At 49.6% G+C, this 25,580-nt stretch overlaps 1 protein-coding gene across 4 annotated transcripts; it reads right to left on the reverse strand.

Moving 5' to 3' along the window:
* Positions 1–391: 391 nt before the first annotated feature.
* On the reverse strand, positions 392–21,383 carry LOC5666786 (zinc finger protein 2). Of its 4 annotated transcripts, none has more exons than XM_061649246.1 (8): positions 21,238–21,373; positions 16,602–17,208; positions 14,716–16,508; positions 12,964–14,645; positions 12,691–12,882; positions 12,451–12,627; positions 2,089–6,551; positions 392–2,019 (listed from the first exon to the last, which is right to left on the reverse strand). In XM_061649246.1, exons 2-8 carry the CDS (start codon positions 16,791–16,793, stop codon positions 1,708–1,710), a joined length of 8,811 nt encoding a protein of 2,936 aa, XP_061505230.1. In that variant the 5' UTR covers positions 16,794–17,208; positions 21,238–21,373; the 3' UTR covers positions 392–1,707. The 4 variants fall into 4 exon arrangements, with proteins under 4 accessions (XP_061505230.1, XP_061505220.1, XP_061505241.1 ...); XM_061649236.1 differs by having other exon boundaries at positions 16,602–18,052; positions 20,803–21,366; XM_061649257.1 differs by having other exon boundaries at positions 16,602–18,052; positions 21,238–21,364.
* Positions 21,384–25,580: the final 4,197 nt, after the last annotated feature.

A 25,580-nucleotide genomic window follows, 5' to 3' on the forward strand; every position in this document is an offset into this window, starting at 1 on the left:
GTCTGGGGAATCAATTTGAATAACAAGTATTGGCTCATTATGTTCACAACAAAATCATTTCGGAGGCAGTGAAACTTCTTCTTCTTCTTCTTCTTTTGCTCAACAACCATTGTCGGTCAAGGCCTCTGCCTGTACACCACTTCTGGGGCTTGACTTTCAGTGTCTTATGGATGTGTTTGATGGCCAAACAATGGATGTAAAATTTCTCAACTAGCAACACAAGTAACATGCAACTGCAGCTCACTAAATTGATAGTGTACTAAACATCTTTACCGATTTTTTTGCAATTATCTGCATTATCTGCAACAACAATTAACGTTCCAACAAACGCCATTTGTTCTTTCGCGAAATAAAACCACACACACACACACACACCCCAGACAGGCGCTTCTTTGTTTCTTAGTTTCCTCTTTTTTTTCTTCTTCTTCTAACTAAATTCTTAATATTTGCGATCTTTTGTTTTAGGAACTTTCACATTACATTTGATGCGGGGATTTTCGACTCATTGTCTCGTTCTAAGTTTTACAACTCAAGTGTTTTCTCCTTCTCCTTCTTCTTCTTCTTCTTCGTCGTCGTCGTTTTCTTCTTCTCTTTTCTCTTCGCGTTCGGCGATGGAACGGGAAGAAAACGGAGAGAAAGAAAACCCTTCACTCACACACGTCCACTACACACAAGAATAATAATAGGAAGAAACAAAAAAAATCTAGTACAAAAATGAACGATGCAAGAACGATCACCTATAAATTATATGATTTGTTTGTTTTCTTCTCTGCTTCGTTTACACAAAAAAAAACACATAAAACAAAAATAACGACTTTTCATTCACTAGCAAATCAAGGCGAGGAGCAAGTTAACACATCAATCGATTACAATTATTGAAACGCGCGATGCTTCAATGGCGAGTTGTTCCCGTCCCCCGCATTTGCCCAGGCCCAGCTTCTGCTCCGACCGGTTTTGGTGGGCAACGGGGCAGGAAGTGGGGGTGGGGCCCGGGCCGAGAGGGAATATGGAGCCGTTTTGTTTGTTTTCCAATTGGCTTGGCTCACAAAAAAAAAGAAAATGACGGCACATTAAGTCTAATCCTTGCTAGGTGTGGCGACGAGTTTGATTTTTCGTTTTGTTTTGTTTTTTTTTTTAGAAAAGCTCGACAGAAATAACAAAAAAAAGGAATGAAAATGAAGCTAAAATCCTAACGATATAAGTTAACGAAAAACAAAAAAACGATCTCGACGGCGGTGCGGCAAAAAAGCAGAGAAAAAAGAGCAAAAAAAAAGGAACCTAAAGCAACGAAGAGCATAGATAAAAAATAAAGTAAACATAAAACTGGAAAAGGTTTGCAAAAGTAAGCAATAAAATAAAATAAAGACTAGCCGCCGGCCACGCCGCGAGAGGTGCGAGGTGTTTTTTTTTTCTGTTTCTTCAACGAGGATACAGTGAGACAGAGAGGAACATAAAGAGAGAGGGGAAGCATGTTGGGGCAAGAAAAGAATACTTTTAGGAGCTTTTGAGGGGGAATGGGGAGGACACTGGAAGCAATATTACCCTCGGCAAGGGTTCACAAACAGAGCGGAATGAAGGCGCACAGCTTGTGGGGGGGGAGGGAGGCGGGGTAAGTAAAAGGGGGAGGCTTAAGGGACGCCACGGCGCGCGGCATGCTGCCCCTTAGTGCTGCATGCTGGCCGGGGCCCGCCAGCCGCCCCACGGCTCCTAGAAAGGGCAGTCGTTCTCGCGCGGCTGAAACTCGCGCCGGCTGACGTCCAGGCTCGAGTCCGAGTCCTCGCTGCCGCTGGTGAAGGAGTGGGCGATCTGGGCGGCGGCCAGCTGCGCCTTGGCCGACCGCTTGTTGCTCTCCTCCTTGAAGCAGTGGTTCTTCTGGTGCCGGATCAGCTCGTAGTACCGCTGGAACACCAGGTTGCACTTCTTGCACGTGTAGTTGATGTTGATCGCCTTCTTCTCGTCCGACTCGAACGTCGGGTTCGGCTGGTTTTCGTAGATTTTGCGCTGCTTCTGGCGAGCGTTCTGGGGGGGATGAGAGGAAAGGGAAAGCGTTACAAAAAGGAGGGAAAATTGCGCCCTTCACAGTCCTACCTGGAACCAGACGACGATGACGCGGGGCGACAGCATCAGCAGCTTGCTCAAGTACTCCAGGTCGCTGTCCTTCGGGTAGGAGTTGTTCTCGAAGAACTCCTGCAGCACCTTGATCTGGTAGTCGGTGAAGCGCGTCCGGTTGGCCCGCTTGCCGTTCGAGCAGGTGATCGGCTGCGTCTGCGGGGGCAGCGCGTGCAGCCCCATCGAGCCGGGCGGCGAGATGACCGGGCTCTCGATCGGGCTCGGTATCTTCATCTCGTCCCCGACGCCGACGAGCGACGGCGGCGTGGCCATGTGCTTCTTGAGCGAGATCGCGCTCGGCGGCCGCATCGGCATCGGGCTAGAGTTGGACGAGTCGAGCTGCAGGTCGGCCGGCGTCGGGCTGTCGTTGGACGATTCCGACTTGATCTTCTTCTTCTTGCCACCGACGCTGCCTCCGCCACCGCCACCGCCACCTGCGCCGCCGCCGCCGCCGCCGCCACCACCGCTGCCACCATTTCCAGCCGTCAACGAGCCACCGTTACCGCCCCCCATCGACAGAGGACTCCCGAGGGGGCCCCCAGCCAGGGCGTCGGCGGCCGCCCGCTGGAAGTAGTCCGACACTACGCCCACCGTGTCGGGGCCGGAAAAGTCCGGCCCACCGACGACACCACCACCACCGCCACCACCACCTCCTACGCCGACGCCGCCACCCACAACACCTGCACCGAAGCTGTCCGGAAAGAGGCTCTTGTTCAGGTGGAAGGCAGCGGCTGCCCCGACCAAATCCTGCCCCGTCGCCGACTGGTGCTTGCTGAGCGACTCGAGCAGCGACTTGGACAGGTTCTGCTTCATCGCCTCGTTCAACGCTTTGCTCATGTCGGTCGAGCCCTGCGAGCAGGAGTTGTCCTGCGACAGCGACCCGCCCACATCGGACGCCTTGAACGATGCCGTCTCCAGGTCGGTCACCTTCGCCTCGCCCGTCCGCTCGTACTCCTCCACGTTCAGCTTCGTCGACGGTGGGATGCTGAAGTTGTACGGGCTGTCCTTGTTGCGCTGCCGCTCCTTGAACAGCGTGTTGCGGAACCAGTGCTTCACCACCTTCTGCGGCAGGTTCGCCTTCAGCGACATCTCCTGGATGCTTTCCTCGCTCGGCGAGTTGTTGATGTCGAAGTGGGAGCGCAGGATGCGCAGCTGCTCGTCCGTGATGCGGGTGCGGGCCCGCTTCTGCGTGCACGGTTGCTGCTGCTGCTGCTGCTGCTGCTGCTGCCCCAGCGTGGACTGTACCTGGGCGAGCTGCTGCGGCGACTGGGCGGCCAGCTTCGGGTCCAGCCCGTGCGGCAGCAGGTTCAGATCGAGCGGCTTGCCGTTCAAGCTGACCGGCGGCAGTACGACGGAGCCGCCCGACGGTGTCTTGCCACCCTTGCCGCCCACGGGATCACCGCCACCGCCGGGCGAACCGTCCGGCTTGGTCGGGTCGACCTTCGGCGGCACGCCGCCGAAGCTTAGCTGCGGCGCCAGATTCAGATAGCTCAGCGACATCAGATGGTGGAAGTGCATAAAGTTCAGCACGTTCAGTGCGTTCGGATTGAGCTTGTTGGCTGGATCGGAGGCGGCAAACTGGAGCAGCGATGCGTTCTTGAGGAAGCTCGGATCCATCAGGTTGGCGGCGGCTGCTGCTGCCGCGGCCGTAGCGGCTGGATCCATCGCCGGCACGAGCCCCTTGGCGCCCAGCAGGGCGGCTGCGTCGCCCGGCGCTCCCAGATCGAACCCACCGCCGCCCTGGTTGACCTTGGCCAGCTCGCTCAGCGCCTGGTGGTGGTGCGGGAAGCCTACACCGTCGCCCGGGAAGCCCAGCGGGCCGGCCGGATCGCTCGGCAGACCGGCGGCTGCCTCGAGCAGCTTCTTGCGGTGCGCCAGACACTCCGGGCTCAGCTCGAGGTGCGTCTCGAGCATCAGCTTACCCGGGAACACCTGGTAGCAGCATTCGCACACGCAAATTTCCGGCTTGTCGGGGCCACCGACGGGCACCCCGCAGAACAGTGGGCCGAGTGCCTGCTGCTGGTGCAGTTGCTGCTGCTGCTGCTGTTGCTGCTGTTGCTGCTGCTGCTGCTGTATCTGCTCCGAAGGAGACTTGAGCTTGCGCAACGACGAAACTTCGTCCAGCATGTTCGGCGACTGGTCGTGGCTTTCCGGGATGGGATGGATCAGTGGGAACTCGCTCTTCTTCTTGCTGTCGCCGCCCTGGGGCGAAGGTTGCTGCTGCTGCGGCGTCCCTGCCGGCTGCACGGCGAAGAGACTCCGCTCCTGCATACGGCAGGCCCGCGTCTGGTGCAGCACGCTGCGCATGTGGATGTCCAGCGTGCTGCCCTGCGTGTACGCCACGTTGCAGATGTCGCACTTGAACTTCTTGCGCGCCGACTCCTTCTCGTCGCCCACCTCCTTGCGCTTTTCGCCGCATCCCTCGGCGAAGGCGGGCATCGTGAAGGGTGTGGCCGCCTTCTCGCCGAACGGCACGGTCGGGGAGGGCGAGTTCTTGCCCCGATCGGGACAGCTCTCTCCCGCGCCAATGTCCGCACTGAGCAGCGAGCCGGTAAACATCTGCGCGAAGCCCTTCTCCGCCTTCAGCTTCTTCAGCTTGTTCAGGTGGGAGACGCTGTTGTAGTGCACCAGCAGGATGTTCTTCTGCGTGAAGCTTTCCATGCAGATCGTGCACTTGAACGGCCGGTTCGGGTTGGTGAACTTCTCCGACTTGATGTCGTAGAACAGCGAGCTCATCTGGGCGGAGGAGGAGGAGGAGGAGGAGGACGTCGACAGCTGCTGCTGCTGCTGCTGCTGGTGTTGGGACTGTTGCTGCTGCTGGTGTTGCTGCTGTTGCTGCTGCTGTTGCTGCTGTTGCTGCTGCTGATGATGCTTGGCGAGGGAAGACATCAGCGAGGCAGCGAGCGAGTCCGGTGACGCTTTGTCGTCGCGCGGCATATGACAGGCCGTCGCAAGATGACGCTCCAGTGCCCCAGAATCCGTAAAGCTGAACTGACAGTCGGTGCAGGTGTAGCGACCCTCCGACGTGCCGCTTCCGTCCAGGCTCTTGTCGTAGTAGAAGCTGCTGCTCTTCGAGCTCACCGACTTCTCGCTCAGCCGATCCTCATCCACGCTGTCCCGCGCATCCCGCCCACCCGACCGATCCGACCGCGGACTCAACCCGTTCCGCTGCTGCTGCTGCTGGCTGTTGAGCATCTTGCGCTTGAGATCCTTGAAGAACAGGATGGACGCGTCGGGCGAGGCGATGCCCGGCGGCGACGGTTTGCCCGACTGCAGCGCCTCCTGCGGGTGCTTCTCCGCGATGTGCGCCGTCAGCGAGTGGATGTTCTTGAAGTGGTGGTCGCAGTAGAAGCACTTGGTCGACTCCCGCAGCGAGTGGTAGAACAGGTGCCGGCTCAGCTTCTCGTGCGTCTTGAACGCGAACGGGCACTGCTTGCACCGGTACCGGTACGTGTGGTGCTCCGAGATGAGGAAGTTCAGATGGCTCGCCTTGAAGTGCTGGTTCAGGTCGGCCAGGTTGTCGAACGCGTCCTTGCAGTCGTGCAGGAAGCAGGCGAGATCGTCCGAGTCGGCGCTGCGCCGGAAGTGGCTGCTCTCGTTGCAGTGTATCTTCAGGTCGACCATCGTGTCGAACGGTGCCTTGCAGTAGGAGCAGCGGATGCTCGGTGTGCCACCCCCGGGCGACACCGAACCCTCCTTGCCGCCCTGCTGCGGCGAATGGGGCGACCCTGGCTTGTCCACTGGGCTGCTGCTGTTGCTGCCGGGCGGCGGCGGCTGCTGTTTGCCGTTGGTCGTTTTCAAAAATTGCGAGGTATCGACCAGCTTCAGCAGCCGGTTCAGCCCGTCCATCTTGATGTTGTGGACGCGCAGCACGTGCGTCTCGACCGTCGCTTGGTCGAGGAACGCCTCCGCACACAGCGGACAGGACAGGGTCGGCGAGTGTTGCTGCTGCTGCTGCTGCTGCTTCTCGAGCGGCGGCGAACGGGCGGCAGCAAAGCCGTCGCCCGCATCCTGCCGGGCCGCGTACTGCTCCAGCATCTCCGCCAGGTTGCCGTGCTTCAGGTCGTTGCAGTTTTCCTTCAGCGCGAACGAGTCGCTCATGAAGGTGACCTTCTCGATGAGCCGCAGATTTTGGGCGCAGCGGGCCTCCGCCAGCGTGCGCAGATAGTCGAACGGTTTGCGCGACAGCGACGGCACGGCCGGGGAGAGCTCGGCCCCGCCCAGCAGCTCGTTGCCGGCGTTGTGGTTCGCCAGCAGGTGCTGCATCACGTTCACCTTCTTCGAGGAGAACTTGTTGCACACGCTGCACACGAGGCAGCGGTCCTTGCAGCCGCCGGCCGTCTGGCGGTTGCTAGCGTTCTCGCCGTTCCACATCTTCTTCTCCTGCAGTATGCTGCACAGCCCGTTGTCGCCCGTATCCATTGCATCTTGGGCGTCCAAGCCTGGAACGGTTTGGGTGATAGAAGGATAGTATAGATGTAGAGAGCTTTTGTTATTTTGAAGTGAAGTTGACAAGTATATTTAAACATTATTATATTGGTATTATTCGGACATTATTCGGATATATTGGAGGAAAATCAAAGAACTCCAAACTGCTCGGGGAACATATAACATAATCCTTTCCACGAATTCCAATATTTTGGGAATCGGATCGTATCAGAACCTTCAATAGAACTCAACAGGAGTTTGAGTTAGATGTTGATATTGTGTTGAAGATCTTTATACGTTAGTCGAAATAGCTACTTGATGGCAAATGGATCGTTTATTCTGCTTCAAATGTATGTCGCTTCCTTCGTAAATTTCCCCTCTTTTTCGCGTATTTCGTATTCGGAAATGTATTGGTAAACTACATCCAATCCATCATTCAAAATAGACAGTAATCCGTAGGATCAATATCTGAACTATACAGCGGGGATCAAAAATCTTCCGATTTCAGTGTTTTATAGTACTTTATTTTCACAATTGCCGTAGAAGCAGTTGCTTACAAAGATAAATAGATGGATTTATATATAAAGATATATAAAGGACAGAAGGTTTGGTGATCTCAGCAACAATGCTCGTAGGAGCAAGAGTGCAAAGACAAGATGCAAAAATCAACCCACAGCAACCCTGAAATAGGTCTAAAGCACCAATTACAGAGGTTTCCAGTTGTTCCGATATTGTTGGAATACCTTGTGAAGCCTTTGAGGCCACGCAAAAGTTGTGTGGAGAGCAGATCTGCAACGTACGAAAGCTATCCAGGGAATAAGGTCCCTTTTCCAAGGTTTGGAATGTAAGTTGATTGTACGTATATTGAATTCTGAAGAAAGAATTGTCTACTCCTAAAGTAGAAATGTTCATCAGCGACTGGAAAATACATCTACAGCATGTATTGTTACAAAATGTCAACTACAAGCGATCTTGAATTTGGTTCGGAATGTCTACCTGTGTCCTCATCTTCATCTCTTTCCGTCTCCCATTCGCCGCCCAAATCCCAACCGGTGGGAAAGATCTAGAAGCAGTAGAAAAGAGCCATCTGGCACACAGTCCGCCCTGGCCCTGCGCAAGGCTTCCCAAGCCTTCCGGCGGCGGGATGACAGACCGGCGAAACCTGGCAGTGAACTGATTGAATGTCACGCCCTTTTGCGTGTATTTGATTGCTTCCTTTTCCCGCTCGCACACAACTCCCGCAACGGGACCCGGCGGTACAAGCATATTATGCTTCTGTGTCGCCATGGAAATAAATCTTCTCTCCAAAAGAGGAGAAACAACAACACCAACAGCAGCATACAAAAAAAAAACCCCATAAAGCCAACGGGGCCTGCCATAAAATTAATAATGGAAAAAAAATCTGAAGCGTGAAATCTTCCCCCCTCCCCCCCTCCTCCCCCCGTTTAGGCCACTTGCTGTCGTACCCGACCGTGTCTGTCGTTAGTGGGTCGGTGGGGCGGATGGTTTCAAGTTATTAAGCATGGGCAATAAAATTCATCATTTCGTTCACACCAAACATTAACGTTCGACACACATACACACGGAGAGACACATATCGCGACAGTATAGCATTCATGCTGCTTTTCCTCCCGCTGTGTGTGCGGCCGAGGGAGAACGAACCCGTAAAAAGGGATCGCGCAAGTGTGTGGTGCAGCATAACTACCACATTATGCTATCTTTCGTTCTCACTCCCTGTCACACACACTCTCTCTCTCTCTCTCTTTCTCTCCTGCTCTCTCTCTCTCTCTCTTCTTTCTCTTTTTATCCATTACAAAAGGGATCTAAAGATTGATGGTGGATGAGAACGGGCCACAGTTTCGCTTCACTGCACACATTTACGCGTTGCTCTCGCTCTCTTTCTCTCTCGCTTCAGCTTTCGCTTGCGCATTCCTTGTGTAAGGGACAAGCTGTGCAAACACGGAACCTGATCGGGGAGGACCCTCATCAGCCCTGCCCGCATCTCTGCACGTGTGTGTGTGTGTGTGCAATATGCGTAAGCGCGTTGTGCACCCTTCGCTCTGTGCTTTTTTTTTGCGCGTGTTCGAGCGAACGTTTGGCCGCTTTTGTTTACTCTCCGCACGTCGCTGGAGGGGGGGGGCAGCCAGCATGTACTGCGCAGCTAATACCACCGAGGGACGACGATCTGCGCCCCGAAGACGGTCGCTGCGCACGTCGTTTCCGGCACGTTGCAGCACACGCCAGCAGGGTTCGGTTCTGATTGCGGCTGGGCTTCTTTTTTTTTTGTTGTTGTGTGTGAATTGATTGAAGTTTTTCGTTTTTTTTTTTTGTTTTTGGTTTGTGTCATCAGACGATGATACACCACCTCCACGTAACTGTTACTATACTTGGGCCTGGGTGGGTGGGAGCGTACGTACACAGGGCGTTAAAGTCGTACCGCATCGCGCGTCACGGGGCCGCGTCCTCCGGCCGGCCGTTCAATTGCATTCAAAAACAAACACGCGCGACACAAAGCCGGAGCCAGTGGTCAACACACACACACACGCGCACGCGATTTCGATTCCTATCACACGATCACGAGTACTGGAGCACGAAACACAATATTTGAGCGTATCTGTTTTCACGAGCAGCAATATTCACCGCTACGCTTCTGCCGTTCTGGCGCGTCTGAGGATATCCTGACGGACGGATGGCCAAATGGAAACTGAAGGGACTGGAAGCAGGAAGATACCGGCTCTCTCGCTCGCTCGGGGTCCCTCCAGTTATCCCTTGGCATCGCGGCGCATCAGCCAAACAGCAACAACAAAAAAGAATTGAACAGAAAAAAAAAAATCTCTCCCCTCACACTCCCCTGCGTATGACGACGCGCGCACTCGCTTGCACGTTGTTTTGTATCAATAAATGTGTGTGCCTTCACCCCTGATCACTGCTTCGGACCATGCTGTTTGCGGTGCAAGAGAGAGAGAGAGAGAGAGAGAGAGAGAGAGAGAGAGAGAGAGAGAGAGAGAGAGAGAGAGGGAGCGAACCGAATCCGAGCCTAGCCCATCGCGGGCGAGGCATGAAACGTAAGGCGGGACGAAAAGGAAGGAAACACACCTCGATATAAGGGCAGCAGCAACAGCGGATCGCAGAGCCATTCAAAAACCAAACCCTCGAGCAACGTGCGCAAACAGACACACACACACACAGAAGCACATACATATCTACGTGCGACAGCGGCAGGGGCTGGCGAGGCCCGGGGGTGAGGTAAAAATTAAAGAAATGCCGAGCAAATAACAAAAGTCGAGCAGAAACCGGCTCAACGCAACCCAGCGTGCGCAGCGGACGTCAGAGTGGCTAATTCGACCGGCTGCGCAGGAAAGGGAGCGAGTGAGCCAGAGCACTCGCGCTCTTTTTCTGACTCTCACTCACTCTCACTCACTCTCACTCTCTCTCCCTCTCTCTATATCTCTCATCTACTCGTTGTGTATTGTGTGCTGCGATCGAGAATGCTGAACCATCCGAAACCTAGGAAAGAGGATCCCTAGGGTTAAGCTTTTTTTTTTCTATTCCTTGCGCACACACACACATACACTCAATTGAAATATGTATTTGCTTATTCATGTAGCTCTTCTCCCCCCCCCCGGCTTTCCCCTGGCCCTGTTTTTCTTTTGTATCGACTCCTCTTTTCATGCCCGTTCGATGTACGTGTTTTATCTACTTCAAGGGGTCTCTTTTTTACCTAGCTCCGTTTCTTTGTCTTCCTCTTCGTCTTCATGATTCATACAACTGCGCGGCTTGCTTTAGCCAGCCAACTCGCTAGCCCGGGGCGTGCCAACGTATGGCAAGCGGAAAAGGGGAAATGAAAATATTAATCTTAAAACGACACCATAAAAAGTTTGACGGACTTGCCTGCAGCGCGGGCTCGGCATTTTTAGGTGTTTTTTTTTTCTGTGTGGAGTTTTTGATAATTTATATTGAGCGTGTAAAAACAAATTGACGTTCTTTTGGGGATTTTTTTTTTCATTCCTTTCCTTTTTTTCACACTTTTTTCTTTAAATATTTGATTTTGGAATTTAAGAGCTAAAAAAACAAAGTTGTTGGGGCACATAATTTATCTTCATTTAATGATTCATTATTTCAACCATAGAACGTGCAAACAAAGTCACAAATGTAAGACAACGTTCACACAAACGGAAAGAATTTAGTTTGCACAAATTGTCTCATGGATTGCAGTATTTATTTTTTTTACAAACTAATTCACACACCTATGCACATTATATGAAGCAGCATGATGGATGGGTCCACGGCGGTCATAAACGGCCGTTTGTGTTACAATAAAACCAGTTTCCGGTGCGCAAAGCAAATGTGAAAAGATGGCATTCATAAATTTCTTCAGCGCGAGAGAAACCCGTAGCGAAACGAGGTGACAATAAATTAAGAGTCATGTCCATTTCCGTCCATTGATACACATTCATCCACACGCACACACACACACGTACACTGTTCCACACAGGGGTGCAAGCGAGATGGCCTGTATGCCCCGGAGAGGTAGGTGGGGCAGCGATCGAGGAAAGCGAGATAGAGAACGGGCAGGTACAATTAAATGAAGCAGGCAGGGTCGAGCAGATTTCGAGCAGTCGTTCCCGTGTTCGTGCCAACGGATTTGGGCTTTCCGTACCATGATTGATGTCTTTTCGTACCGGCAAACAAATTAGCGGCCATTTTTTTTCGCCACACACTTTAATTACAGTTCAATCTGGATAAGCGCAATTGCTGCACGCGAGCACGTTCGATATGTCAGGAATAAGAACAATTTTCCTGTACATTGTATTAGAAAAGAATATGGTTGGAAGTAGAAATGCAGTATCTTGCCTAAAGGCCATTTTGTCCAGTAATTACTGTTAACGCTTCCACAAAATGATGGTGTGATGTTTAAGCTCCTTGGGCAGCATTTACACCCGCAAAATATCCAAAATTTGTATGGCCATTCGTTTCCTTGGTGTTTGGTATCAGTCTCACTTATTATTCTCTCCATAACAAGATAATCTTTCGGGAGATTTAGGCTCTACGCATTGGTTCCTACGGCATTCCATGCATGCCAAACATCAAACAGACCATCAGACCATCAACCAGGGTGAAAACCCGGCCTCCGAAGCTTCTCCCATTGCGTTTCACTCCAGAAGTTTCTGGAATCTTGAAGCACCATGATTAATAATGCGCTATCGTGCAGCGATCAGTACATCTTGGTACCCGCAGCAAAGACTTTTGCATCCGAAACTGACTGACGCTTTTCTATTTACGCGAATTGGTGATTGATAATTGTGCATCACGATCTAAGTCTTTCTCTCTAGTGATGCAGATACAATATGTAGTCTGTGTGATTAACGTACTTTCAAGCATTCTAAAAATGTCAAGAATTGTCCAAGAATGACCATGTAGTTTCTCACAATATTTAATTAAATGGCCCTCATAATAATAATGAAAACCCGGTTCACCAGCGCGCGGTCACTCATGACAAGCTCGCTTATAAGGACCATTCGAGTCCAGTCAAGAAATTTGACACGAATGCGTTTTGAAGCATGATTGTTGTTTTAGAAGCCTGGCAGGGAAAATCAATCGATACGGGCAGCCGAAATCATAAAAGATGTGCAATCGCCAGACCAAATATCGGAGATGACTTGAAAACACGCTCACAAAATTGGAAAATAATGCAAAACATAAGGAGTTTCTTAGGAACGACAATCGAAAGGATCATATTGTTATATAAATTTCATTGAATTATATCTCTTTTTAGATCTTGCTTCATCAAATTTGAATATATATTGAGTTTTTCGTAGCAGAAAACTTTACTTCAAAACTGCTTAACATCGTTTACTTTACTGCAGGCAAGCTAGAAGTGTGAAGACCTTGACATAAGAAAGAACCACCTACCTTTGGCCGTCAGCTTGAAGATGTTTCGCAACCCGAGCAGGTTGATGTTCTGCTCCACCTTGCAGCTCTTCTTCAGATGGTGTATCATGTAGTAGATGTGGTCGGTCTTGAAGCAGCACGGCACGCAGGTCAGCATCAGCTGGCTAGCTTTCGGCGAGGACTGCTGCTTTGTTCCATCTGCAAGTAGCCAACAATTTGCATCAACAAGTTCGATGAACGGTGGCGTTAGTTCACACTTGCCTTCACTCTTTACGGTCGTCGCCAGGCTGGACTTTTCGCTAGAGATGAGCAGCAGATAGTCGAAACAGATCCGCCGGAAGATGTGCTTCTCCGACAGGCTGTGGATGCCGATCTTCTCCAGCGAGGTGGTGTAGAAGTTGCAGCAGTTACACTTGAGCTGCACGTTGTCCGGGCACGACGGTGAAGATGATTCTGCAAAAGCCAAAAAAATAAAAACGAATGATTGGATAAACAAAAAGAGAAATATCTTCTTCTACATCAGTCCACACTTACGCTCACCATCGATACCGTTCGCGCCGGTCCCGTAGTCCCGCTCGATCAGCTCGGTTTTTGGCTCGAGCAGCAGCATTAGCGGAGAGCGCGAAATTTCGCTGACGCTTGGCATCTCATCGTACGCAAATTTCGGTTCCTCCGCCAATGGGAAGATCAGCTGCAGCTTCTTGTACAGCTCCTGGCCAACGAACTGGCGCAGCTTGGTGGCCGCCTTGTCCCGCCCCTCCAGCAGATGGATCATCAGCTCGAGCCGGCGCAGATGGTGGTCCGCCTTCAGGTGCCGCTCCATCTCCACCCGGTCGTGGGCCTTCTGCCCGCACAGCAGACACTCCTGGCCAGCGATTAGGATCGTGTCCATCGCACTGCTGCTCCGGTCCTTCAGCACGTGCTTTTTCAGCTCCTCCAGGCTGTTCGTCTCGAAGTCGGCACACACCAGACAGCTGTAGTAGGTGGCGGGATCGAGCGACAGCCGGACCGGCGGATCGAAGTGCAGCGGGTTCTTGTCCTCGTCCAGCTGGTGCTGATGGTGATGATGGTGGTGCTGGTGGTAGTCCCGGTCTGTGCCCGGTTCGCTTGCCCCACTGAACGGCGAGGGTTGGTTCAGGAAGAGCGAATCGGGCGTCGCCGTCTCGTGCGGTGCGCCGAACGGAGACGACGGCATCGACAGCGGCTTCAGGCTGCCCGAGCTGGTACCGCTGCTACCACCTCCATTGTTGTTGTTGTTGTTGTTGTTGCTGTTGCTGTTGCCAGTGTTGCTAGCGGAGGTGGCAGCCGCCACTGCGGCCGCTGCAGCCGCCGCCGCCGTGTACTCGTCCACGCGCGCCATCGGCGAGTCCTCCTTTAGCGTGTTCAGATTGATCGCGCTCAGGTAGTCGAGACTGTCCGACTGCTGGTGCTGCTGGGCCTGCTGGTGCTGCTGCTGCAGGCTCTGCAGGCTCTTCAACTGGTTAAAGCTGGACTGGAACGAGTTCAGATTGCTGATATGTTTTTCGCTCGTCATGTGGATGCGCAGATTGCGCGCGATGTTCGTGTCGTAGTTGCAGATGTCGCACTTGAAGAAGGACTTTGGTCGCCCACCCGTCTCGTACCCGACCGGGCCGCTCTCCTTCGATTGGGCACTGCCTGGGCCGCCACCAACACCTCCACTGCCACCACTAACACCTCCAACGCCACCACCACCACCACCACCGCCTCCGCCGAGCTTGCCCGACAGTGAAGAGAGCGGTGAACTGGCCGCCGCTACTGCCGCCGCCGCCATGTACTGGTTGCGCGAGCTGTTCACCACCTTCTCGTTCGCCTGCAGCGTCGCGAGGTTCAGGAAGCTCTGGTTGCTCTTGTTCATCATGCCGTTCAGGTCCTGCATGTTGTTCAGATGCTTGTCGCTCTGCATGTGGATCGACAGGTTGCCCTTGGTCGTGGTGGAGTAGTTGCAGATGTCACAGCGGTACGGTTTGTACCCGCAGGTGTACGATTCACCGCGCGCCAGCCGCGGATGGGCCTGCCCGGCCAGACAGTAGCTGCAGGCCGTCTCGCCGTCCGGGTGCTTCTCGCGCATGTGTATCTCGAGCGTTTCCTGGTACTTGTAGTGCCAGTTGCACTGCGGACACTTGAGCGTCTTGCACGAGTTGCGCGTCGAGATGTTCGGGCTGAAGTTGCTGTTCCGGAACGCCGTCGACGGTTCCCTGCAAGCGTGAAAGCGAGTGAGCTGGAGCAGATTCTGCCGTTCCCTTTCCCGCACACTTGTCTACTTACGGTTCCAGCTTCTTCACGCTGATCTGATGTTCGCTCTTCAGCTCCTCCCCGACGTCCATCGCCTCCGGGCGGAAGTTGTTCGCGATCAGCTGCTTGTACAGATCGACCGGGCTGTACTTCTTCAGATGGAAGTCACCACCGGCACCACCACCACCACCACCACCGGCACCACCTCCAACACCACCGACGCCGCCTCCTGCCCCGAGCTCCGCCGGTCCGGGCGCGCCCTTGTTGGAGGCTACGGCCGCCACCGCAGCCGCCGCCAGCGGATTCAGCTTCATGTCAGCCGCCGAGCTGATCAGCTCGAGGAACTTGTTCTGCTTGCCGTACAGGTTCTCCCCCACGGACGAAAGCATCTTCTGCTGGTTCAGGAAGTCGGTCAGCAGTTTCCCACTGACGGCGGCCGCAGCCGCACTGGCCACGCCACCCTTCTTCTCGCCTTCGCTGCCGGCGGCAGCGGCCGCGGCAGCGGCAGCAGCCGCTGCAGCCGCTGCAATCGCCGCGCTCTCGTTCATCGCGTTGCTGTACTTTTCCGCCGCCAGCTTCCAGCTCTGCTGCAGCTTGCTGTCCATCTCGTACAGCAGCGCATTGTTGGCGACCAGCTTCGGGAAGCTGCCGCCGGCGTCGAACCCGAGGCTGCCGGGCGCGAACACATCCGCCGGCAGACCCATCGCCGACTGCTGCAGGTGGTGCTGCTGTAGCTGGAGTTGCTGCTGCTGGTGTTGTTGTTGCTGCTGCTGCTGTTGGTGTGCTTGGAGCTGCTGTTGATGCGAGAGTAGCCCCAGGATGCCGTTGTTGGCGGTACTGTTCATGAGATTGTTGCTGTTGCCATTGCTGCCGTTGTTGTTAGTGCTGCTGCTGTGATTGCCATTGATGTTGCCACCCAGGAGGGGGCCGCCACCGACGGCCGTACCGCCTCCGGGTCCGATCAGTGCGCTGGCCGCACTGTTGCTGATGCTGTTGTTGTTGTTGTTGTTGTTGTTGTTGCTACCGCCGCTACTACTGCTGCTGTTGCTGCTGCTACTGCTGCTGCTGTTGCTGCTGCTGTTGTTGCTACCATTATTACTACTACTATTGGTCTTGTATCTCTCGTCGCCCTCCACATGCTTCCTACTGTTACTGTTGGCTGAAGATTTCTCTTCGAAAGGAACCAGGAAAAAGAACTGCTTCTCCGCGTTCGTCTGTATGATGGCACTGCTGTAGTTCTTCTCCAGCAGCATCCGCTCGTAGTCGTTCAGTGTGAGACTGTGCTCGATTTTGGCATGCGCTATAAAGGACCGGCAGGTGCCGAAGCTGAGCTTGCAGCTGAAGCACATCAGGATCGCCTTGTGGCTGCTGGTCGAGCCCGCCAGCGGTACCACGCTGGCGGCAGCAGCCGGACCGGCCGACGGGGACCGTGCGGCCGGCGGCGACCGGGTGATGAGGTTCTGTGCCTGCTCCTGCTCCTGCGCCGCACCGGCACCACCGACCACTGCCGGCGCGTCGTCCTCGTCGGCGGCGGGCGCGAACGTGTCGCCGCCGGCGGTGACGCCGCTCTCCTTGCTGAACGAGACAATTCGGAACGAGTGGGTGCGAGGATTGCCCGAATTGCTGTCGTTCTTCGGAGAGGCGACCGGGTCGATGATGCAGGTGTTGTCGTTGCAGATGATGCGCCCGTGGAAGCGCTCCACCTCCTTCTGATACTCTGGCAGAACGGTCTTCACAGTGTTGTTGCTGTTGTTGCTGCTGCTGCTGCTGTTGCTGCTGCTGTTGCTGCTGCTGCTCGTGACAGTCGATTGAGCAGTTTGCTGGCCCTGCAAAGAACAACACTGCATGAGTTGCCTGCTCAAAGAGACTAGACGCCCTTCTTCCCCACCCCTCCCCCCCCCCCCCCACCGAACCCTTACCTTGTCGACAAAAAGTTGTATAATGCCTTTATTGTCTACCGGTTTGGACAACAGTCTGAAGATCGCTTTGCTGAGGGAATCGTTTGGCACCGGGCCGATCGTGTCGTTGCATAGCTTCAGTATCCGCGACTCTCTGTGCTTCAGGTAGAACTGAATTTTGGTGGAGAATTTTGTCTGTTTGCGAGTAGTCATCTTTGTGTAATTTTGTGGTGTTTGGGTGTGTGTGCTTGTGTGTTTATTTTGTGTGTTTGGAGTTTTGTGTCTTGCGTTCGTTCGTTCTGTTTTGTTTGTTTGCGGTTTGTTGCGTGGTTTTATTGTAAAAGATGGAGCCTTTTTCCGTTCTTCTTCTTCCACTTCTTTTGTGTATAAGTTCTACCGGTTTCTTTGCGCGATCCGGTAATTTTTAATTAATAGTATATGTATACATATATATTTAGCTCAATATGTATATATATATGATTAAGATATAATTATAGTTAAATGTAAGTTATAAATAATGCGAGGTTTATAATTTTGTAAAACTTTTTCTAAAGTTTAAATCTTAAAGTGTAATTTTTCGCGTAATTTCATTATAACTAAGTTGTTCGTTTCATTAAATAGGATTATCCTGTGGTTTTGGGGAAGAGAGAGAAAAGAGAAAAAAAAACGAAACCGGGCGGCATGTGCGTGGCAGGATAGGAAAAATGCGCGCACACACACACACGCACCAGCCGTGTGGGAGTAATGTTTCGGGTTAGCATGGTTTGACACTTGTTCGCAGTTTTTGACCAACGTGTTTGTTCAAGAGAATCCATTCGCGATGCGTTTTTGCTTGATGAAATCATGGCTTTGTTTAAGTATTGAGAGATGTATTTTGCGCACACGCGTATTTATATGCACTCGTTTGTGTGGTGATATTATCATCATGGAGAGCATTTATTTGAACGTGGCAGCTGGGGTGGCAGCGCTAGAGAAATTGTGGTAAATTATCAATGTGTGGCAGAAGCACGACATGTCACGACGCAGTGCAAAGTTGATACATTGGGTACACAGGTTGATAAAACAAGTATGATTTTTTTCATGAAATACAGTTGAAAAGCTTGAAATTTAAATAGACAGTTAAGTATAATCACAACGCTTGAAAAGAAAATGCATTTAACGGCTGGGGAATATTTTGAGGGGGAAAAAAGGTGTGTGTGTGTGTGTAAATATAAATAACAGGTGCAAAATACATTACAACACTTTAAACAATTAAGACAATGTAGAATATAAATATATAGTAAAAAAAAATAACACCAAAGGTACGTTTTGCGTGTTTTTTTCCGGTATTCATTGTGTAGCCGCCTTCGCGGTACACATTTTATTTATATCGCACACAGATCGCAATCAACGCTTGTTTTGCAAGAGAATCCATTTGTTTTGTTTTGTTTGCTTAGCATACTTTCGTATGTTTTGGTGCATTTTTCGCACAGCTGGAAAGTGGTAAAAGATTGTATATGTGTATGTATATATGTATAGTTATAGGTAAAGCTGTAAGTAAGATTTGATACATGGGGAGCGAAGAAGCGAGTTCATTAGGGCCACAATTATGTAATTCGATTAATGGCAGGCACGGACGGATGGTATGGAACATTATAAACGGACGGGAACGGGGGGGGGAGAGGAGACAATGTAGAGGAAATGGAAAAGGGACAGGAAATGGAAATGGGAATTGGGGAATAAAAATAATTGCATTTGCACTAGTAATGGGAAAACTGAAGTTTTCATCGGAATTACTCCCGGCTAGCTCAGAAGTGTTCAGGAATCGATACCGGATAGTAGGTCCGGTATCAGCGCTTCTGGAATTGGCTCGGGAATTAGCTCCGGAAGTGGAATTGGTTCCGAAATCGGAGTCGGTTTCGGCCTTTCGATGAGAATAGGTGTTTGGGTCCTATGCTGACCCATTCTCAAGCAGATTCCGAGACTGATTTCGTTTCCAAAACTTCAGATTTCAATTCCAGAAACGATTTTGATTCCGGAGTTAATTCTGATTACGATTCCGGAGCAAATTGCGATTCCGGAGTCGATTCAGATTCCGGAGTCGATTCTGATTCTGGAATCGGAGTTGACTCCAGAATTAGCTTCGGATTTGGAATCGTTTCCAGAGTCGGAATCGGCTCCGGAATTGATGCCGAGCACGGAAACGGGTAGGTCGGTCCCAACACTAATTTGCACCCCACCATCATCACCCCGACTGTCATTTGCTGCGTAAATTCGTCACAAAAACACATCAACACATCAACGTTAGATCGTTGAGGGAAAAAAAAAAAACAAAAAAAAATACAAGAACAGAAAATGAATAAATAAATTAAAGAGAAATAGTTTAATTCCTTTCGCGCAACAAATTTAATGGCCGCCGCCATAGCCATCTCCCCATTCGTCTTCCCCCATTTTATCTTTTGGGTGATTATGTTAATTTCCCCCTTTTCGTCGCCCTCATTCGTGTCACAGCCGCGCGCACCGTCGGCCTGTGTGCCACCATTCCATCCTCCCCCAACTCGATAGCATAAAAACGGCCACTTCCCTACGCAACCCACCACCCCGTACTCTATGTGTGTGTGTGTGTGTGTCTATGTTGTCATCACAACATACAGCTCATATTACCCATTTAAAAAAAACACACACACACAAGGGGGAAAAACTTAAAACGAAGAACCAGCAGCAAAGAAGGAAACATGGTCGAGGCTTGCGCTGTATAAACACACCTTAAAGAGTCGCCCCTATTTAACTTTTTTTTTTTCGTCTCTCCTTCTTGCTGCCGTATGCGTGTGTGTGTGTGTGTGTGTGTGTGTGTGTGTGTGTGTGTGTGTGTGTGTGTGTGCTCTGTGCACTGGCGCTTGTTTGTGGTGGTGACGATGACGAACCAGAGCATAAAATTTGATGCTTCTCGCTGCCCGATGAGTGTGTGTCTGTGTCGCGCATATGGAGGAGTTTTTTTTTTTAATTTTGCTTTTCCCCTTGTTATCGGAAGCGAAGAAAAGCGCAAGAACAATCGGAATCGGCAACAATGGCGGGTGGCAAAACCCGGGTAGGCCAAATATGTATCGCGCGTGTCTGTGTGTGTGTGTGTGTGCGCTCGTGCCGCGTGATAAGGATGATAGAAATGCGTGTTATGTTGCAATGTTGCACTTTCCCCCGTTTGAAAAGGCGTTGTTTTTTTTCGTTTGGTGACATTCCCTCCCCCTCCTCTCCTTCCCGGGTTTTTTGCGTACATTTGCAAAAAAAAGAAAATTAGCAAAAAAGAAGAAGCACCGCCAACCGCCATTTTCTCTCCCTGCTGGGCTCGCTTTTCTGCTGGGTTCGGGCGACTTCGGTCGACTGCGCGAGGGTGCAGGTGGGTGGGGTTTTAGAGAAACACCACCCACCGCCTGCCTCGCCCGCCCAGTGCACTGCGTGACATACGACGCGTAGTTTTTCTTTTTTTTCTTCTTTTTCTTTTTTAATTTGATTGCTGCGATTGAATTGATCGAGGAGGTGGCAGGTTGTGTGTGTGCAGCGAAAGGGAGGTGGGGAGTTATCTCCCCAATTACTTCATCCCCCGCCCAACAAGAGGAAGTTTTTTTTTCGCTCTATCGACACACACACACGCACACATACACAGTGGCCAACAGCGATGCGATTTAATAATCGTCACTTTTTGTTGGCATTTTAGTTTGTCACACACCAACGCACATACACACACACACACACGCATACACGAACAGGTTCACATGCGCGCACGGACACACGCACACCCTTTTCACCCGCCGCGTGATGGAGGAGGGTGGGTGGTTCTTTTTTTTCTTCTTTTCTGCTGAATTGCCACTTCGTGCCATCTTTAGTTGTGAACACTTTTTGTTTTAAATAAACGCACCTTTTTATTAAAGTTAAAATGATTGCTTCTCTGCCTTCCTATGCACACACGCGCACACACACACCCACATACACAGACGCACAGAAATGGGCACAAATCATACGAAAATGAAAAAATCACTACCAACCCCCCCCCCCCTCCCCCCGACGCGGCCCACATTCCCGCCCTTGTGTTATGCCCACCCACCCACATCTCCCCCCCCCCCCCCCCTTTGCCCACACATGCTTCCTCGCCGCCCCCTCTCTTCCTTCAAACCCATTTTCACTTCGTTTACGGTGCACACATACGCACCTACACACGCGCACACATATACAATCACTTTACGCTTACCAAACGGTGCGACGAATCTTCCCTTTGACCTGCGGGTGGTGGTGATGGCGGTGCTGCTGCTGCTGCTTTGCTGCGAGAAAAAAGTGGGACTCTGGCCCTTTTTCGGCCCACCAACCACCGACACATACACGTATACGAGCACAAGAGCAGACAAAAAATAGGTTGCAAGATGAAATCCAACAAACCCCGTAGCAGCGGCCATTCCCGGGATTTGCCCTTCTCCGCGCGGATCTGCCTCCCTGGGGCAGGATCAGGGGGTGGGGTGGACCGGGAAAGCACCTTCGATTGCTGCCCAACCAGGGTGTGGAGCACCGCCGCGCTCGGTGCTCAGCTCGGGATGGCCATTTTTACGGTGGCGAACACGGCTGGCCGCAAAAAGCAAATTGCGAGAGCTGGCAGGAAAGGAAACAATCGGGAATAAAAAGGGAAACTAACGCTGAACGAACGAACGAAGTTGCTGAAGTTGCGACGCGCTGCTGTGCCTGTGTGTTCGCTCGTCTCGCCGTGCACACTCGGCTTCACACAACAGCGCTGCTTGCGAGCTCCGAAAAAAAGGGGATTTTTTCTGCTTCTGTTAATACCTGACTGCTCGACCGCTCGACTGCTGGAGTGGCAAAAATTACCAGTCGAGCAGATGTGAGAAACACGATTTCCAGCAAATGTCAATTGGGTTGGGTTGTTTTCAAAATTAAAAAAAAAAAGACGTTGGCTGTTCGATGGAAAAGTTGCCGGCACGATTTCATCCAGTTGGCTGAGCGTTTTAGTAACAATTATTAAAATGTTAAACATATATGTAGACGAATTCAAATGGACCGTAACATAAGAATTAAACACATACCATTGTGCATGCAAATCAACATTCACATCTGCAACGGCCTTCAATAAAGTCAACTTCTGTCAAACACACCATGAGATACCGATCCCAATTCTATTTAGAAAACGTAATAGCACTATTAAAGGTCATTTGGTACATTTTGGGCCCTTGGGGCATACCCCAGCAAAGATCATTACCAAAGTTCAAATAGTAAACATGACATTCTTAATTGCACTGATGAAACGATCTCGGATTGGACAGGTTTTGGTGTTCTGTTGGAGTAGCTTAATTTGAATGAGTTAAAATGATGTTCTTTCAGAGACAATCCGCCAAAATTAGAGGGATTTTACTCAACATGAACCGTTATCATTTCACACAGATTCTACCCCATTTTGAATTCAAATCACCTAAGTGGCCCATTTTGGCACGCTAAAGATCGCTGCTTGAATCCACCTTTTGCAGTAGATAAACAGCATCAAAGCTCCTGGGATAGCCTTCCCAAATAGCCAGCTCGTACTTTATAGCTGATTTAGGGCTGTTTAACGAAAAATCGTTCCGATGTCGTACTTTGTGGCTGATTAAGAGATAGACGGTACTTTGCGGAACTATGGAGCTTTTTAACAGGCACATGGTACTCTTTGGAACTTTGCGGCTGATTAACACTATGTGTAGGGTTAAATGATGGAACTTTAAGGCTTGTTAAGAACGTGTACCGAACTTGGTGGAACTTTATAGCTTTTTAATGCATGACATCGGTACAAGGTGGGTCTTGTCAAAGTGTCAAAGACAGACGCCGCCAATCATCTCATTGCTGCTGTACAAGTTAGATTAGTTCTTTGAAGAAGGGATTTTGAAGGAAGTGATTGTTATTGTACAGTAAATTGTGATACGTTTTCTTTGTGTTTTATTTTCGAAACGTTTCAAACGACACAAAGACGTTGAAGTCGTCCCAGAAGTCACCTATCTCGGGTCAAAGGTCTGCAACAACAGCAAGTTGGCTGAGTTGCGCGCAAGGATGCTGACTGCCGATCGGTCATTCTGCAGCCTGGAGCTGGGAATATCCCAAGTAGCCTTAAGAAACTCTATTTGATTATTAACAGTTTTTTAAAGCCGTTAAAAATCAAATAGAGTTTCTTAAGAGAATATGACATTTGCCAGCGTTACAGCATAACGACATATTCCGTTACCCTCGTTTTTTTTTTTATTCTGGTCAATATAACACACAGTGTTTTTCAAATTTTATCTACACCATTTTCAATTTATTCAATATTCGAAAAATCATTTTTCATTATTATTTATATAATAATGCGTATTTATTTTCACACCAAAATATTTGTTTTGTTTAACTGTACGAAAACTATGTGTTTTCTTTTATTCCTCTATTTGTATCTGCGGTTATAATAAAAAAAAGAATTTAAAAATATAAAAAAAATTATAGTTTTTAAATTATACATGTGAAGAGTTTGATAAAGGGTATGCAATATTTGCAAATGAGAAAAATCTTCATAAAAATATTTATTTTCTTGGGCAAAATAATATGCTCTTGATGACGATAATTTTTAAGACCTACTGTACATGGTCACGTACATGGCGCCTCCATTTCTTATGTCAAAAAGTTCGTCAAGCTTCGTGTGTATAGCTTGTGTGTAGATGGCAACAAAACCAAGCGTCTGCGACAATTTCTATCAGCTATTGTTTAATTTGTGTATCATCGTGCTTTTACAACAGGTCAGTGTATCGATATTACCATTCTCTTCACATGAGCTACATAAGTTTTATATTTCGCAGCATTTTCGATTCGGATAGCGTTTGGACATCATGTTTTCCGTGCACGGCAGCAGCTGACCTCCACGATGAAGATTGACGAAATCCGCGTAATGAAAGAAAATTGTGTAATGCGGTTACCAAGTGAAATTGTGTTATTCAATAAACGAATAATTGTTTTATTTATTAATTTATTTCACGAAAATATAAGCACATTAAGCTTAACGAAGACCTTGCATGTCCCTAACGAAAGAGAAAGAAAAATATAGACATCTCTGTCGATTTTTTCGTTAATTTTGATCTCTTTCGTTAAAAATACCGGTTAAATTTTAAGATTTAACGAAACATTGACGAAGCAAGGAAAGCGTTACGCAGTGTTTTAAGCCCTAGAATTACTGCTGTATGGAATGCTAAAAGTAATACTTTTAGGCATACTTTTAACGGTTTCTTAACAGGATTGTGCTACTTGGGATATAGTACCTTTATAGTACCGGTACTCACATACGCCTCTGAGACATGGACACTGTCCAAATCTGACGAAACCCTCTTAGGCGCGTTTAAGAGAAAGATGCTCTCAAGGATACTTGGCCCCGTATGTGTGGGAGGACAATGGAGGAGCCGCTATAGTGACGAGCTATACGAGATGTACGGCGACCTTACTGTCGTACTGTGTACCCAAGCGCCACAGATTAAGCTTAAACGACTGAAAAATTGAATATCCATAGAAAAAAATGAAAGCTCCACAGCTTCATTGGTTTGATCAATAGATGGCGTATTAAAACTGATTATTATATTGCTATCCTTTTCTTGCAATGTGTTTCGACAAGTTTCATCTTATCATGACCTATAGAGCCTTCTAACTTTCCGAGCAAAAATCTATATGAATGGTCGTGTGGTCAGATACGTGGGTACCGACACCAACGACCATTACTCAAATCTCACTTACTTCAGTGCTGGTAGTTTCCATTGGATTTAGTATTTAAACAATCGTATCGCCGTTCTAGTTCTAGCGATGCATAACTTCAATGCGAAACCATACAACAGTACAGAGGAAATGAGAAAGCTTTCCTCCAAGCGAGGAAGCTCAACTGGTTGGGTATCCCAAAAACAAATGGCGCCACCAGCTTTGCTATTTTTGCTATTTTTAGAATGCATGAGTCGTTTGCCGTCTGCTAAACGAAGTCTTTCTATATTCCGTTTAGGTAGAGTGCTTGAGTCGTTTAGAAGCCGTTTAGTGGTCGTTTAGTGGATTTGTGGCACTTGGGTATAAAGCTCGCCAGCGCAAAGCGGCGTCATCATTGACATAAAGAACACAATTTGTTTTATGTGTGTGCATGTTTATTTGTGAACTGTATATGATCGCAGGTTTCACAGAATTTTACAAAATTTACGGTAAACTGCATATTATATCCCTTTCTGGAATAACTAATGTAGCTTGTTCACAAACTATGAGGCGATTGATGCCGTCAGTCTTTGACAGTTTGATATGAGCCACCTTGTACCGATGTCATGCTTTAAAAAGCTATAAAGTTTCACCAAGTTTCATAACGTTCTTAACAAGCCTTCATACACATCAGCTATACAGTTCGAGCGGGCTATTTGGGTACACAATATTACAGATTTGTAAGTGTTTAACGCATAAATAATATAATATCACTGAACTTTACCATGAATAAAAGGAATTAGAACATAAAATTAAAATCTATGAGTTGGATGCAGCATCCCTCACATAATGTCAAATTCAATAATTCAAGAAAATATTTCCCATGGGAAAAAAACCTGCTCGAATGTCCGTGGAAATATCCCTTGTTACATGGGAACAGAAAATTATCTCAACACAAAAAACCCTTTTCAAATTTCCTTCTTTGTTTGGACCAGTGAAAAAGCTACACCACTCATGCAGCCAAAATGTCAAACGTCACTGTCACAAAACTACCCCCTTCATATATAAATCTTGTTCGAAGGGATCATGAGTGTTATTTGTATATTTTTTTTTGCATTTTGTTCCACATTGCAGTGGCTTTTTTTTTGTTACAAATTTTTGCGTTTGTTTTTCGAACAATAAATTGAACGCAAAATGCTCACCCGTTAAAATTGTGTCTCCCCTCTCCCCCCTCTCGTGCTGTTTGCTCCAGCCAGGAGCGAAAACGTCAAATCCCGTGCAAGCTGTCAAAGCGTCCTTTTTTTCCCAAGAAAACCC

Source organism: Anopheles gambiae, chromosome X (assembly GCF_943734735.2).
Source record: "Anopheles gambiae chromosome X, idAnoGambNW_F1_1, whole genome shotgun sequence".
Taxonomy (NCBI): Eukaryota; Metazoa; Arthropoda; class Insecta; order Diptera; family Culicidae; genus Anopheles; species Anopheles gambiae.